This window comes from Nomia melanderi, chromosome 10, assembly GCF_051020985.1.
Source record: "Nomia melanderi isolate GNS246 chromosome 10, iyNomMela1, whole genome shotgun sequence".
In the NCBI taxonomy this organism is placed as follows: domain Eukaryota; kingdom Metazoa; phylum Arthropoda; class Insecta; order Hymenoptera; family Halictidae; genus Nomia; species Nomia melanderi.
Genome location: NC_135008.1, coordinates 513,250 through 529,539, shown reverse-complemented (window position 1 = coordinate 529,539; position 16,290 = coordinate 513,250). Strand labels below are relative to the sequence as shown.

Sequence of the window (16,290 nt, the reverse complement as noted above, 5' to 3'; positions counted from 1 at the left end):
ATATTCCTTGCCTCTGTAGGTAAATACCTACTGTTTCGCTAGCTTTCGAGTCGTGAACGGAATATACTTAAGTACTTGATACTTAGCTACATAGACTACACTGTAATATTTAAGGATGAGATGTTAAAGAGTTCCGTAAACTGAGAAGTTACGGGGAAAACATTGTACGATATTATCGTACAACCTAATTGCTACATTGAGCTGTAAAAATTGATATTCGCAACTAATTAAAGTAATTAGTTATAAATATAAAGACAAACATAATATAAACATAAAATGTTAAAAAGTCATTCTTGAATGGTACAATTAATTTGAAATTGATACTGCTTAGTTTGGCGAAGGACGTGAGAACTAAGCAGAATGTGGATTATATTTAAACAAGGACATTACAGCAGTCCATAGAGCTACTGCATGTAGGGCTTGAGTATTGTTGATAGGATAATTATCCTATGTTTTCTAGTGAGAGGGTGGAGTATTAGATTTTCAATTCTATAGATTCACGGCATTGTTCAACGTTGCGTCAAAATGTGTTAATTGTATTGTGAATTACTTGAAAATCATTTCATTTTCTAGTAGAAAGATATAAGTTTCTAGTGTACTTAAGTTACTGGGTACCGTAACCTCTTTAGAGGTGAGTAATTTTATAAATAATAATTATTTTGTAATAATTACTCTTTACAAGTAATTTTTAAATGTTTACAATTGTTCACTTATATAAAACATTTTTTAAAGATACGACTTAATAAACGTTGTTAAAGGAGTAATATGATATATAAATTTTTAATATAATTAATTGTGATATAATTGTGAATAGTGTGTAAATAATTATTTCTCTTATGTAGGTTTATTCCTAAACTGAAATGACTACTGACAAAGTAACTTTGGGTGATGCTTTGTCTAATGTTGATGTGCTTGATGAATTTACATTACCAGATGAACAGCCGTGCATTGAAGCGCAACCGTGTTCTGTAGTATATCAAGCGAATTTTGATACTAATTTCGAAGACAGAAATGGCTTTGTTACAGGAATTGCTAAATATATTGAAGAAGCTACAGTTCATGCAAGCTTGGTAAGATTAAGAAATTACTTTATGTAATAACAAGTATATACAATGATTGTTTAGTAATATTTTCTAATGTGCTAATGAATATACACCTATTTCAAAGAATGAACTATTAGAAGAAGGATTAAAGCATGCTGTTATGTTATATACTTGGAGATGTTGCTCCCGTGCGATTCCTCAACCAAAATCGAATGAACAACCAAATAGGGTAGAAATTTATGAAAAAACAGTAGAAGTATTAGCACCAGAAGTAAATAAGTTACTGAATTTTATGTATTTTCAAGTGAGTATTTGACTAGTACTTTTGTTTCTTATATATTTCTGTATGCGTCTATGGTCTTCACATATTAATGATTTCTTTTTAGAGAAAAGCTATTGAAAGGTTCTCTGGAGAAGTAAAACGTTTATGTCACCATGAAAAAAGAAAAGACTTTGTTTCTGAAGCATATCTGCTTACATTAGGGAAATTTATTAATATGTTTGCTGTTTTGGACGAATTGAAAAACATGAAATCTAGTGTAAAAAATGATTACTCTACTTATAGGAGGTAATTATTCTTTTTAAACCACTGTGTTAGAAAAATTATGCCATGATTACATTAATTGAGATTGTTCTTTAATTTCAGGGCTGCTCAATTTCTTAAAGTAATGTCTGACTCCCAAACATTACAGGAATCACAAAATCTATCAATGTTTTTAGCTACACAAAACAAAATTCGTGACACAGTAAAAGAAAATTTGGAAAAAATTGCAGGATACGAAGAGTTACTTGCAGATGTGGTCAATATTTGTGTCCACATGTTTGAGACTAAAATGTATTTAACACCAAATGAAAAACACATGTTGGTAAAGGTCATGGGATTTGGATTATTTTTAATGGATAGTGAATTGTGCAATATCAATAAATTGGATCAAAAGAAAAAATTAAAATTAGATCGAATTGATAGAATTTTTAAAAATTTGGAGGTAGTACCATTATTTGGTGACATGCAAATTGCGCCTTTTAATTATATTAAGCGTTCTAAACACTTTGATGCATCAAAGTGGCCATTATCTTCTTCATCAAACAGCATAAGTCCTCAAGCAGATCTTATGGTGCATCTGCCACAGATTAGAGAGGATCATGTAAAGTATATTAGTGAACTAGCAAGGTAATAATATACATTAACAGTTTATGTAAAAAGCAATCTTCATTTAAAAATTTGTAAAGAAGCTATTATTTTTTAAAAATCATGATATAGATACAGTAATGAAGTAACAACCACGTATAAAGAATGTGGTAGCGACGTAGAAAATAGGGAAACTGCTGAATTAGCATTGCGTGGATTGCAATTACTTTCACAATGGACAAGCGTGGTGACAGAACTTTATAGTTGGAAGCTTCTTCATCCCACTGATCATCATATGAACAAGGAATGCCCACAGGAAGCTGAAGAATATGAAAGAGTAGAGTATATTCTGTATTCATTGTAAATTTTACTACTAATGAATTGATATTAATATATTTTATTTTGGTAGGCTACACGTTACAATTACACAGATGAGGAAAAATTTGCTTTAATAGAAGTGATTGCAATGATTAAAGGATTACAAGTATTAATGGCTCGTATAGAAACGGTTTTCATCGATGCAATACGTAGAAATATATATGCAGAATTACAAGATTTTGTGCAACTTATTTTGCGGGAGCCACTACGTAAAGCAATTAAAAATAAAAAAGATCTTATTAGGAGGTTTGTAAATACCAACATATTTTTAATAAATATATCCTGTGTTTTTAATAACTGTATATAGTTAACTTATGAGTTCAACTGTTTACTATTTGTTTCAGTATAATTGTATCTGTAAGGGAAACTTGTGCAGATTGGCATTTTGGTGTAGAGCCATTAGGAGATCCTGCTTTAAAAGGCAAGAAAGATCCTGACAATGGATTTGGTATTAAAGTACCACGAAGGAATGTCGGTAAGATTCAAAGACAATTTATATTTATAATATTGCGTATTTTCAATTCTTTCAAAGATTATTTCTCTTTTCAGGTCCTTCCTCAACTCAGCTTTATATGGTTCGTACCATGTTAGAATCGTTAATTGCCGATAAAAGTGGAGGAAAACGTACTCTGAGAAAAGATATTGATGGTCAATATCTTGTGCAAATCGATCAATTCCATAAAACTAGCTTTTATTGGAGTTACCTTTTAAATTTTAGTGGTAACTAAAAATTATTATTATTTGTTATATATTAGATATTACGATTAAGGAAAAACAATTATTACATAGTTATAAATTTCTTGTCTTATTAGTATACCTTGCTTTTTTTTTTAGAATCTTTACAAGACTGTTGCGATTTGTCTCAATTATGGTACAGAGAGTTTTATCTGGAAATGACCATGGGTCGAAAGATACAGGTAATTAAAAATTTGTTTGCTACCTTTTTTACTCTATACTCAGTCATGTAAACATTTTAAATGGAAAACGTTATTTGGTGTTTTCACTTTTATCTTATTAGTCTCTAATGAATATAGAAGTAATTTATGTTTTGTACTAAGATATAAAAAATACTATCAAAATAGCGTTTTGTGTGCTTGATTTCATGACTAGAAATGCCAAGTACGTCACCAGCATAATGAAGAGTGCAGCGACTTGATCACCATGGAGAAACGTATTCAGGTACTCTGTTAGACACGAGTGGTTGTAGCAACGTTGGCTTACGCTTATAACTTACCGCAGTATATAACCATTTATATGGTTTACTGATTTCATTATTACTGCATTTGTTCATAATGGAAATTGCATTTTGTATAGTTGAAATCGATTTGTACTTTAGTGTTTCTGATATTCAAAGAATAATTTCAAACTGCAGAATATGTTGTATTAGAATTTGTTTTTATTGTACAGCCTGTGTAAATGTTGTGTTCGTCTTTTGTAACAGCTTTTAAGTGAAGTATTTAAATACACGTATCTAAAACTATGTTAAGAAATATTTGCACGTTTATAACACAAGCACAATACAGTTGGAAAAAATTGAAACATGATGGATAGCACATTCGATCGTTAACTTGATTTCTGTTTTATGTATTTATATGTAGCATGCATTAAGTGATGAAATCAATGTATATTTATGTAAAGGTAGTGTCCTCAAAGCAAATACAATATTTCTAATGTTGTATTTTTACAAATATATAACTGTTTCTCTAATTACTTTATTAACACTTGGGGTTTGTAATTAGTGGAATATTATACTATTCAGCACTGATGCTCAAGTTATCGTATAAGGATTTTAAAGTTTACTGGTTCATGTTTCAGTTCCCCATTGAGATGTCTATGCCATGGATATTGACTGATCACATACTAAGAAGTAAAGAACCATCGATGATGGAGTAAGTACATTTAATGCTTTACTTGTTAATACATATAAATATATTATACATAATGTTATGCTTTTAGATATGTTCTATATCCATTGGATTTATACAACGATAGTGCATTATATGCACTGACGATATTCCGCAAACAATTTCTGTACGATGAAGTGGAAGCTGAAGTAAATTTATGCTTTGATCAGTTCGTTTATAAGCTTAGCGAACAAATTTTTGCTCACTATAAGCAACTGGCTGCAAGTATATTGTTAGACAAAAGATTTCGAGTCGAATGCGTTGCTCTTGGAGCATACTTACTTCCATACCCTCGTGCCAATCGATACGAAACGTTATTAAAACAAAGACATGTTCAGTTATTGGGAAGGAGTATTGACTTGAATAAGTTGATCACACAACGTATTAATGCGGACATGCAAAAATCGTTGGATTTAGCAATTAGTAAATTTGAGTCCGGTGATATTACAGGAGTTGTAGTAAGTTTATAAATTCTACTTATAAATTCTGTTCAACGTATATCCAGATTAAATTAGAAATCTAATTGTAATGTTTTATACACTTCAGGAATTAGAAGGACTTCTGCAAGTTAATCGTCTTACTCATAAACTTTTAAGTAAATGGCTTGCACTGGATGAATACGATGCAATGTTTAGAGAAGCTAATCATAATGTTTTAGCTCCGTATGGACGAATCACGCTTCACGTGTTTTGGGAACTGAATTATGACTTTTTACCAAATTATTGTTACAATGCAGCAACAAACAGGTATAACGTTACTCATCGAATCTACAAAAAGAAAGATACATATAAAAGTTCGTATCCTAAAATTGAAATGTACTTCACAGATTTGTAAAATGCAGAGGACTTCAATTTGTACAACCAGTTCACAGAGATAAACCTCCGCAAATGTCTCATCATTATCTTTGGGGAAGTAAACAATTAAATTTAGCTTACAGTACGCAATACGGACAATACTCGGGATTCGTTGGCCCACAGCATTTCCGAACAATGTGTAAACTTCTTGGTTATCAAGGCATCGCGGTAGTAATGGAGGAGCTCCTGAAAATTGTCAAGTCTTTGATTCAAGGAAGTTTACATCAATTTACCAAGACCTTGATGGAAGCTATGCCGAAAGTTTGCAAGCTTCCCAGATACGATTATGGATCTCCAGGTGTCCTGGGATACTATCATGCCCAGTTAAACGATATCGTGCAATACCCTGATGCGAAAACCGAGCTTTTCCACAATTTTCGAGAGTTCGGTAACACAATTCTATTCTGCCTCTTAATGGAACAAGCTTTATCGCAAGAAGAAGTTTGCGATTTGCTACATGCAGCACCGTTTCAAAATATATTACCCAGGCCTTATTGCAAAGGTATGATTTTTAAAGCGTGAAAGACAACACTTTTTAATTCAGAAAATATTCGAACAACTGTAATTGCAGAGGGCGAAAAACCGGAAACAAAGCAGAAACGACTTGAAGCTAAATATGCAGCCTTACAAATCGTTCCAAACGTAGATAAATTAGGTACAGCTAAGGTGAGTAATCAAAAGTATAATACAATTCGTCCTATACATTTGTAATGTTTAAAAAATAATTCAAATTGTTTTCACAGCAAGCAATGATCGCCAGAGAAGGAGATTTACTAACACGAGAACGACTTTGCTGTGGTTTGTCGATATTTGAAGTCGTGCTTAGCAGATTGCGTAGCTTCTTGGATGATCCTATATGGGTTGGTCCTCCTCCAGCAAATGGGGTTATGAACGTTGACGAATGCACGGAGTTTCATAGATTATGGAGCGCATTACAATTTGTCTATTGTATTCCCGTCGGAGAAACGGAATTCACGGTTGAGTTAGTAACATGAATGTATATAACAATACAGTATTATTTGTAAATCAATAGAAAAAATTCACTGTATCATTCGCTGTTGCAGGGAGCTATTTGGGGAAGGGTTACACTGGGCTGGATGCGCTATGATAGTATTACTTGGCCAACAAAGACGTTTCGAGGCTCTTGATTTCTGTTATCATATTCTGAGAGTGCAACGGGTAGACGGGAAGGACGAAAATGTTAAAGGAATCGTAAGTAGAAGTTGATATATGAATATTTTATCGAATAGCAATGTTAACAACGAAATTATAATAGATCATGTTTCATTGTGTTACGTAGCATTTGAAAAGAATGGTGGACAGAATTAGAAGATTCCAAGTATTAAATTCGCAAATTTTTGCTGTATTAAATAAGTATTTAAAAAGTGGAGACAGTGATGTAACAAGCGTCGAACATGTTCGATGCTTTCCGTCGCCTATTCATCCCTCGCTTGCTCATGCACAGCAACAACATTATCATACGCCAGAATATTTACGTCAAATAAACCATCAGTAAAGCAACTTTACAAGCAATCGTATTTGTAATACAACATAATAATTAAGGCTGAGTCCAACTTTTTAACTAGCTCATATCTACGAGTAATAACATAATGTAATAACGTTTTGAAATATTTATTTAAGACTTTTTAAGAATAAATATTGAGCATTTAATATATTGCATTCTACCTTCTTATCAATACATTTAATATTTGAAGCGATCACATTCATGAAACGTGAACTACTTTCATAAAACCTCTCGGACCCTTTTTGTTTTCGTAACAGAAAATTATAAGGGACTTGGAACTCATAATGCATTTTTTATGACGTTGAATATTCTGCTTGTTTGTATATGGTCTATTACCACGTAAAAAATATTAGTAGTATTTAACGTACTAGCAATTAATCAATAAGAACATTTGTATATCCTATTAATGTATAATAATACTTTTATTATTACTCATTTCTATATATAACAATACGAAATCTTTATTCGAGGACTCTGAAGAAATCTTCGATAATACAATATTACCCAGTTTCACATTGAATTTCGAATTTTTATGTTAAGTGTTATACAATATCAGTATTATTTATTCTAATTTATACTAGTAAAGATGATTTAAATTCCATAATATATACATGAATTCTTATGTTTTGTTTATATCATGTTCTGTTTAAATTTTTATGAGTTCTTTTTTTAGCGATTAAGTACAAATTATGAAGTATATTAAATGCTTGTAATTACAGTAGCAAATATCCAGTGAATTTTTATCACCTTTAGCTTAGAGAACCTTTTTTTATAATCTTATTTAGTCGATACCGAACGAACTTCTATTACTGTTTGAAAAATAAAAAAAATTGTATAATAAGTAACTTATTGTAAATTACGAATCGTGCAATGCAATGGTTACAAATGAATGTTCCAAAGCGTGTACTTTATAACATTTTTAGGAAAATACATAATATTATACAACTTTAAGTTTTGTACTTTTTTCTTCTACATCTTTTTTATTTAGTCAGAAAACCATATTAGAAACTCAAGTTTGTACCCATCTATTGTATACTACACCTACACTATGATTGTACCATAAAGTGTCAGTAATAAAAGTTTGGTAAAAGCATCTATAATTTTCATATGTAATCTAATTAAATTATATAAATAAAATATTTATATTTACATGTAATTTTATTGTCGTTTTTACATTCGTATAATACAGTAATAAATTTTTAATGTAAGTATATGACAATCATAAAATAAATAAACTCGTGTATCATAATGTACTCCATTAACACTTCTTTGCAAAATGATGTTTAATAACTTACAATACATTCAACGACTCATTTTATATAAAATTATTATTTACGTTTCTATTCTAAAGGTCTGAAAAGAAACTTGATGCATTATCAGTCTTACTACTTGGAAGATTATATTTCAATTGTTTTTGTTTTCCACCTTTCACACGGTGAGCTACGTCTAAAGTTTCGAAATATTGCACATTCCAAAATTTGATATCATTATTGTGCGAGGAAGATGCAATTAAAGTACCATCGCTATTTATATCAGTGGCTTCAATGCAGAAAGTATGTTGACCCACGATCCCAAGATTATTACGAGGAAACAAACTAGTAGCTCTGCATATTAAAACATTAATTATATTACTGATTTATTTATTCGATACGGTAATTAAAAATTTAGATAATTTATTACCTGAGCATTCCATCTTCTCCTCCTGTTATTACTACATTCTCAGTAATTGGAACCATACAATTTATAGCCTTCTTTGTTACACTTGGAAACTCATCAGAGTGGAGTCCAAACTCTCCCCAATTATATATATACATTTTTCCTTTGCTAGTCCCCACAAGAATTTTCGTTTCATTTTTAAATAAACCAAGGCATGTCAATTCCTCGTCATACTCTTCCGACTATTAAAATGTTTGGTATAAAAATAGTAAAGTTAATTAAACGATATGTTGCTTCTTATAAATATGTGTATACCTGAACATGTAATTTTTTCCCTAGTATATTGAATGTAGTGAGAGAACCATCTCCACTTCCACACACTAAATATTTTCCTTCTCTGTTTGTTATTATTGAGCTTACATAATCTTCCATCTTTTTTATTGAAAATACAGGTACATTTCCTGCTTGCCTAAGATCCCATACTGAAAATATTTGTTCATAATTATATTGTAGTATAGATAATTACAGACATACAGTCAGAAGGAATGAAAAATAGTATACAATTACTAAAATTTACATTTTACTACACCATCATCGTCTCCTGTTGCAAACATATGTTCCCCGATTACAGTCATTGTGTAGATAGGTTCACTAAAATATAAATTAATTTCAAGTATATACATAGAATAAATTTCATCAAAATACGAATAATAATATCATATTTACTCATGTGCATTTTCATATACTCTTTTTAGTTTCTCAGTTTGAACATCAGTGAGCATTATGGCTAGGTCCTTAGCAGTTGAAAATAATGTTGTTCCATCTTCATTAAATTCAATGTCACGACATGGTTTAAGATGTAATTCCAAAGTTGAAACAAGTTCTGTTTCTGTATTGCTATACTTGTATCTAAAAAGTGAAAGATTTAATTATATAGAACATGATTGTATAATCAGAAGTTCTACTAGATTTGATGGTATAGCTTAAATGTGAAATTTACAGGCAAACATCGCCAACTATGTTAGCTGCAGCAAGAATATTTGAATTAGGATGAAAGCATATATCTACTATGTGTTCTTCTGTTGTAATAGAAGGAGGATGATCTTTTTGTGTGTCTTTTGATCTAATTATGGCTTTCACAACTTCATCTTCTTCCTCATCTTCATTTAACAATATTGGTTCTATGTCTTCACCTTGCAATGACAATACAATTATCATTAAACTTTACACTGAACACAAAATTATTTAAATGTCATGAAACATACTTGTACGGGCGTGAATCTCATTATTATTTGAATTTTCTTCATGATTTTCATCCTCTGATTCAGATTCATCACTACTGCTCATTGTTTCATCGCTATCTGTAGATGCCTGCATACTTTCATCGCTGTCTTCACTATCATCACTATCGTGATTGTCAACAGCTAAATTTCCTGCAAAATTATCCATCTTTAGTTACCGTTATTTAATACTAAAAGGAGATATTTAATTATTAAATTTATGTTAATTATTCGCAACGTATTAGCAACCTATCAACAAATCAATATATTACAGAATTATATGAATAAACTTGCTTTTCAACATGATTTTTATTTAAAACAACATACCTATCAATTTCCCTTTATTTAACTGCATGTTGAACAATAGAATATATTACGCTTTCAAAGCTTTTCTACCATGCATTACTATTTACAAACTTCCCTTGAACCTACACGTGAAACAGTGAAAATAAATAATCCTATGGCCGATTTCTATGAGACCGTAACAAACAGCCTTATACAATATAACTACAAGATGTTATAATGTTCCTTAATTTCACATTTTTACGACTCCCATAATGTCTCATTTCTATCATTCGTAGAACTACTCTTATTGGCCAGATTTTGAACGAATAATGATAAGGATCAGCCAATGTAATAATCTCTAAATCTCTAAGTTCCTTGAACCTTTCGAGTTCTACGAAATTACGCAAATAAAAATATATACGAAATAAAGCTTTCAACCTAATTTTCTTGCTTCCGATTTTATTTTTATTTTAATATATAGAACCATCATTTAAAAAATACTTATTTACCACGTGTAGTGAATCATCTTTGTATAGGTTCAGATTTATTTAAAATCATTAACTATAGAGGTCGCCATTATCGCGCAATATCTGATCCATTCTTCGGTTTCCCTCCTAAAATGTATTAATCAGAATGAGTTGAGGATGTAGTATGGTGGACCATGACGCTCCACGGTTCAAGAAAACTATATTTTCATAAATTGTAAAAACGATTTTTGCGTGTGCCTATTTATGCTTGGGTGGTTTAAACATGGAACCTCGAGCAAATGAATTGCTAACGACGGGCCCTCCAGCAACGATTAAGGAAGAACCGGTCGACCAAACTGGCGCGAAGCAGGATATGCAACAGTCTCAAGTACAGGGCGTTTGCATAGAGGAAGAATGCGAGCAGCGTATCGAGTGCACTACCGAGGGTCAGGAGAACGAGACACGTGCATTTTTATCGAAATGTGTGTTCTGCGGGAAAACCTTCGCCTCCGGCGATGACCCAAAACTCCTAGAATGTTTACATGCAGCATGCACTGCATGTGTCAACAGTAAACTAAGCGATCACAATACGTCGGTCGACGTGGATGTTTTGTGTAAGATCGCATTACACTACCATGATTTTTAACTCGTTTATTATACATGTGTCGTTCACGAATCAAATTGTTTGCAATATACAGTTTTTATTTACATTGAATATTTTTAACAATGATAAAATATTGCAGACATCGCGTCTTCAAAAAATAGAAACTAAGAGAAACTATAATGCTTTCACTTGATTCAACTGGCTTGTCCTTTGCAAATTTATTTTCTGACGATAACTTTTGGTGTTGGTATGAAAATGTAAAGTGAATTGTTAAGAAAACATTTTTTAAATATGTTGTTTGAAATATGACTGTAAATTATAAATTGTTATTAACCTTATACAATACGCGATATAGAGAATGTGGGTTAAATTATGTACGTATTGTTGCAGTGGAAAGCAATGTGATTGCTTGTCAAATTTGTAATGTCACTACCCAAGCAGACAATTTAATCGAGAATCGATTCTTGTCAAAATTTATAGAGGAAGATAGTAGTCCAGGAACTGACGATGAATCTAAAGAAATTGAAGAAGAAAAAAAATGTACCAGCTGTCATGACAATGCCAATGCTACAAGTTGGTGTGTGGAATGCGAAGAATTTATCTGTCAGAACTGTGTTATGGTAATTAAATTGCAATAGTGGTCATATACATGTTATATATGTGTCTTTAAGTACAATGTAAAGAATAATACTGAATTTTGAAATATTTTAGGCACATCAAAGATTAAAAATCACAAAGGATCATACAATTAAACCAAAGGATGAAGTTGCCAATGATAGGGACAATGTTAAAAAGGACAACAAAAAAATACCTGGCTATTTATTTTGTACAATTCATTCGCATGAACAATTATCTTTGTTTTGTCAAACATGTGATAAACTTACTTGTAGGGACTGTCAGTTAAGTGAACACAGAGATCATAAGTACAAATTTATTCATGAAATTGCTGCTGAAACACGTACTTCTGTATCGACTTTACTTAAAGAAGTGAGGTAATTCTTTGTTTCTTTCATTTTTATTTATAGCGTTTTTAGGTTTTAACAGTTACTAATATTTTGAAAATGTATAAGCATGCTGAATGCTTATTTTTATTGGTCGTTAATAATCATATTGTTGTTATGTTTTCAGTTATAAACGAGTTTTATTAAAAAGTGCTATGAAAGTTATAGAGGATAGGCAAGTCCTCATTTTAGAGAAGAAAAAAAATTTAGTACAAGATATAACACAAATGGTGGTGCAGTAAGTCTATATATTCATTATATAAAAATTTATCTTCACAAAGTTGCTTATAACGTGTAATTTCTTTGTTTAAAGATTAACGAATGCAATCAACACAAGAGGAAAGCAATTAATTATGCGTTTGAATGAAGTGTGCGATCAAAAACAGAACACATTAAACGAAAAAAAAGTCGCTTTAGATCAATTATCAAAGCTTACAGATCATTGCATTCAATTTGTGGCTCATGCCTTGAAGAAAGGCTCAGACCTGGAATTACTGTATAGTAAGAAGTATGTATCTAAGTATGTAAGATAGTATAAAGTAAATAATATTGTTATATATATTATTTAATTCTGTTATTATAGGTCTGTTACAAGTCACTTACAAAGAATAAAAAGTAGACGAGCTGACATTCCAAATCCAGAAATACCTGTCAGAATACATTTATCTTTGGAAAAAGTACCAGACTTGATAAAAGGTTAAATTAGTATAAATAGGTGCTTAATTATGTTATTAAGTATAGGCACACTTTGTAATACCGCTATGATCTAAAATTCCAATGTCTTTCAAATATTGGTTGCATGGCAGGACTAAAAGTAATATTTCTACATTTTAGTGGTTTCATCGATTGGAGCGATAGTAGTAGATGGCAGAGTATATCCTTCAATATCTCCACTGGGTGGAACAAATACACCATCCATGTCATATGACTCGCAGCCAGAGCTGAAACAGACGAGCAATCTTCCTAACACACCAATGGATGGTTCGTCTATGGCTGTACAAATACCTCCTGCGACACAGCAGTCGAATAATATTCAACAAAATTCCTACCAGCAAGTGCCTCCATCGTTACCTTTAACACAACACCAGCAGCAGCAGCAGCAACAACAACAACAACAACAGCAGCAGCAGCAGCAACAGCAACAACAGCAACAGCAGCAACCGCAACCGCAACCGCAACAGCAACTGCAACAAGCACAATCACAAAATTATATGCAGCATTATCCTATGAATAATATGCCGCCACGTTCATCACCTCAAGCACATCAGCCACGTGTACCGTATGCAGTTAACTTCAACAATAGGTTGCAGCAACCATTAATGATACAACAGCGTCCATTGGGAATTTGCCACCAGCAAGTAACTTCATCTACGCATCCTCATCAACAAGTTCATATGGATCAGCTTGGTCAGAATACAAGTCTACGTGGGCTTCTCGCGCATAATCCTCCTCCGTATCGGCCTTCTACGAATCATGTACCATACCGATTGCCAACTTATAGGTACCCGTCGAGTAATTCTCAACGGCCAGTACCACCGCACACGTATCAACCGACGAATACGTCCATGGTGTCCGGTATAAGGCTTCAACAATGTAATGCAACTTCACCGTCTGCACAGCATTTAAGTTACCCTGTGCAACAACCCACCACAGCTCGTTGGCACATCCCCCAAAATGTGAACCCTTGCCTTCCTTATTATCCCTCCCGCCATCAAACAACGCCCCCGATGCCAGTTCCTATCAACGATACTTACAAGATAACATTGAAGAACCAACAGTCAAGCAACAATCAAAAATACAACACGCAAGCAAGCGTCGCCACTGATAATCCACCTCAAGCACAAAATTCCGTGTCTGTTGGCCATACAGTTAGTTCGTCGGTACCTAAGACGCCTAGTCCTGTACCACCCGGTAAAACTGATGAAACTGAGAAAAGTTTGGACAAGTTTTGCCAAAAATCTTTGAACGATTTGATGCTCACCATCGCGAAATTAGATAGTAATGGAATTGTGGTAATACCGGAAGCCCAACGAAATCAATTGGATTCAGCTCAAGTAGATAGCTCGACTGATGAGGGAATGAATCCGATGGTTGAAAATGCATCAGGTATACGAATTTTCTGACTAAATCATTGGTATCTCGTGCTACACTGACTGTCTTTGTTTGAATAGTAGGGGAGAAAAAGTAATTAACATAGAAATATTTTTAGACATACGATGAATAATATTAAAATGATAAATGCACGTGCGTAATTATATGTTCAATAGATAATTCAAAAAATGCTGCAGCATCCATGACAAAGGACGATCCTAACGAAGACTGGTGTGCAGTGTGTATGGATGGGGGAGATGCTGTGCTATGTTGTGATAAATGTCCAAAAGTCTTCCACTTGTATTGTCATATTCCTAGTTTAAAATCGTTTCCTGAGTAAGTACGTAAGTAGGTAGCACAGTTCATCTGTTACGCATAATGTGATTCATATCCAAATTTTATTTGTATTTTCCAGCGAGAGTGAAACATGGCAGTGTATGTTATGTACAAATGTACTCGATTGCTCGGATGATCCACCGGGAGAGAAAAGGCCCAACACTATAAGTACGAAAGAATTAAGAATTGCCCAAAGGATTGTATTGGAGCTTTATTGTCAGTATGAGCAAAGTTTACCCTTCCGTGAAGTTGTTTCTAGCGAGGTAAATCTACAGAATATATACATATACAATATTTAATAAGCAACAAAGAGAAGCTAACTTGTTGTTGAATTTTTTTCCTCTCTAGATAATCGATTATCATCGTATTATAAAGAAACCTATTGCATTAGATGTAATTAGAGATAAATTGAAACCCGATCACCCAAATCATTACGCAGATTTAAGACAAGTGATGGCGGATATCAGATTGATGTTTAAAAATGCTTTTACATACAATCCTGTAAGTTTTAAAATATAAGATTCTTGGAGAATTGCAAATCTCTAATTGTGTAGTTAGGAATTTTATTTTAATTATATTCGTGTAATTTTGATTGCGTTTAGGTTGAGTCGCAGGTTTATCAAGAAGCACGAAATTTAGAAGAATTTTTTGAGAAATTATTATTAAAATGGGCACCGAATTATGCTTACGACGACCCTTTTCTATCAGCTGACAAAGACGAAGACGAGGAAGTGTTTCCTCCGAATAGAAAATACAGACGCATAGTTACTGATTAATTTTCATTTGTTACAACCGTGCACTTGAAAATTATGTTATTTTTAAAAACTGTAGCAGAATTATATTTCGATGCAATTTTAAAACATTTCTTCGTTATATTAAATATTACTTCTCATGTTTAATAAACACATGATGAATGTTCAAGAAATACTAACAGAGCAATTGACGAAATTTATAATTGTAGTATAGAATCTATTGAATTTACTTCTATTTTAATTAAGGATAAATTTGTCGCCTATTACATGGATTTATAAATTAACGGTGAACACAATTTTAACGAAAAAATTGTTCATAAAAAGCTTAAATGCTTATTATAATTCATAAGGTTTATCGTGAAATCACTTTCTGATAAACTTATTATTAAGTTATATGGTTCAGAGAATGATTTATTATATTAGTTCTACAATGAAGTATTTCAGTAAATTTATAAGTATATTTTTTATAAAGTATTACGGTCTTATATACATATTATCATTCTATTGAAATCAAACCGTATGACGAAACGTTGTATTACTTGTTAATAGGAAATTATAATTGACTATGTTGTAGAAAACATACTGATTATAAATTTTATATATTGATATAATATTCACAAATTTTGTTGAGAAACTCATTTGTTCAACAATACTCTGAAACTATGCATGGTATTTAATAATCAATTTCGCATTTTATTTGTTATTAGACAATGTATATTAAAACGGATAATATTAAGCTTCAGATTTTGTAGTTCTATTTTCTTTTGATAGTTACAGTTACACCTTGATTAAATTGAAACATTTATATCGCATTTACTTAATTAACATTCAACTATAGGAAAATTCTTATTTGTTGCATTGAATTAAATATACGCAGTATATAATTAAAATTTTTAAGATGTTCTTGATTTCTACACTATTGTAATTTGTAATAAAAATGATATAAGATAAATTAGTTGCATCACTTTTTATACAATGGTAACAA

The 16,290-nt window shown here is 31.9% G+C and overlaps 3 protein-coding genes across 7 annotated transcripts; 2 read left to right on the top strand and 1 right to left on the bottom strand.

The window, feature by feature from the left end:
• Positions 1-483: 483 nt before the first annotated feature.
• Positions 484-7,922, top strand: Sra-1 (Cytoplasmic FMR1-interacting protein Sra-1). 2 transcript variants are annotated; one of them, XM_031984356.2, is made up of 19 exons: positions 484-631; positions 843-1,070; positions 1,168-1,347; positions 1,430-1,611; positions 1,690-2,214; positions 2,305-2,509; positions 2,582-2,796; positions 2,895-3,025; positions 3,100-3,270; positions 3,385-3,467; positions 3,661-3,729; positions 4,366-4,439; positions 4,507-4,912; positions 5,001-5,200; positions 5,281-5,810; positions 5,880-5,974; positions 6,052-6,290; positions 6,373-6,520; positions 6,609-7,922. In XM_031984356.2, the coding sequence occupies exons 2-19, from the start codon at positions 861-863 to the stop codon at positions 6,822-6,824; spliced, it is 3,879 nt and encodes a 1,292-aa protein (XP_031840216.1). In that variant the 5' UTR covers positions 484-631; positions 843-860; the 3' UTR covers positions 6,825-7,922. The 2 variants fall into 2 exon arrangements, with proteins under 2 accessions (XP_031840216.1, XP_031840217.1); XM_031984357.2 differs by lacking the exon at positions 3,661-3,729.
• A 50-nt stretch (positions 7,923-7,972) lies between these two features.
• Positions 7,973-10,271, bottom strand: LOC116430359 (WD repeat-containing protein 55 homolog). Its single transcript, XM_031984370.2, has 8 exons — positions 10,097-10,271; positions 9,755-9,922; positions 9,490-9,682; positions 9,216-9,398; positions 9,067-9,140; positions 8,805-8,971; positions 8,514-8,731; positions 7,973-8,437 (listed from the first exon to the last, which is right to left on the bottom strand). The coding sequence occupies exons 1-8, from the start codon at positions 10,122-10,124 to the stop codon at positions 8,179-8,181; spliced, it is 1,290 nt and encodes a 429-aa protein (XP_031840230.1). The 5' UTR covers positions 10,125-10,271; the 3' UTR covers positions 7,973-8,178.
• A 372-nt stretch (positions 10,272-10,643) lies between these two features.
• On the top strand, positions 10,644-15,698 carry LOC116430328 (E3 ubiquitin-protein ligase TRIM33). Of its 4 annotated transcripts, none has more exons than XM_031984299.2 (11): positions 10,644-11,135; positions 11,516-11,745; positions 11,837-12,117; positions 12,254-12,364; positions 12,440-12,634; positions 12,710-12,822; positions 12,961-14,232; positions 14,415-14,553; positions 14,633-14,816; positions 14,902-15,054; positions 15,156-15,698. In XM_031984299.2, the coding sequence occupies exons 1-11, from the start codon at positions 10,805-10,807 to the stop codon at positions 15,327-15,329; spliced, it is 3,183 nt and encodes a 1,060-aa protein (XP_031840159.2). In that variant the 5' UTR covers positions 10,644-10,804; the 3' UTR covers positions 15,330-15,698. The 4 variants fall into 4 exon arrangements, with proteins under 4 accessions (XP_031840159.2, XP_031840158.2, XP_031840161.2 ...); XM_031984298.2 differs by having other exon boundaries at positions 10,645-11,135; positions 14,394-14,553; XM_031984301.2 differs by lacking the exon at positions 10,644-11,135 and adding an exon at positions 11,159-11,382 and having other exon boundaries at positions 14,394-14,553.
• The last annotated feature ends 592 nt before the right edge of the window (positions 15,699-16,290 follow it).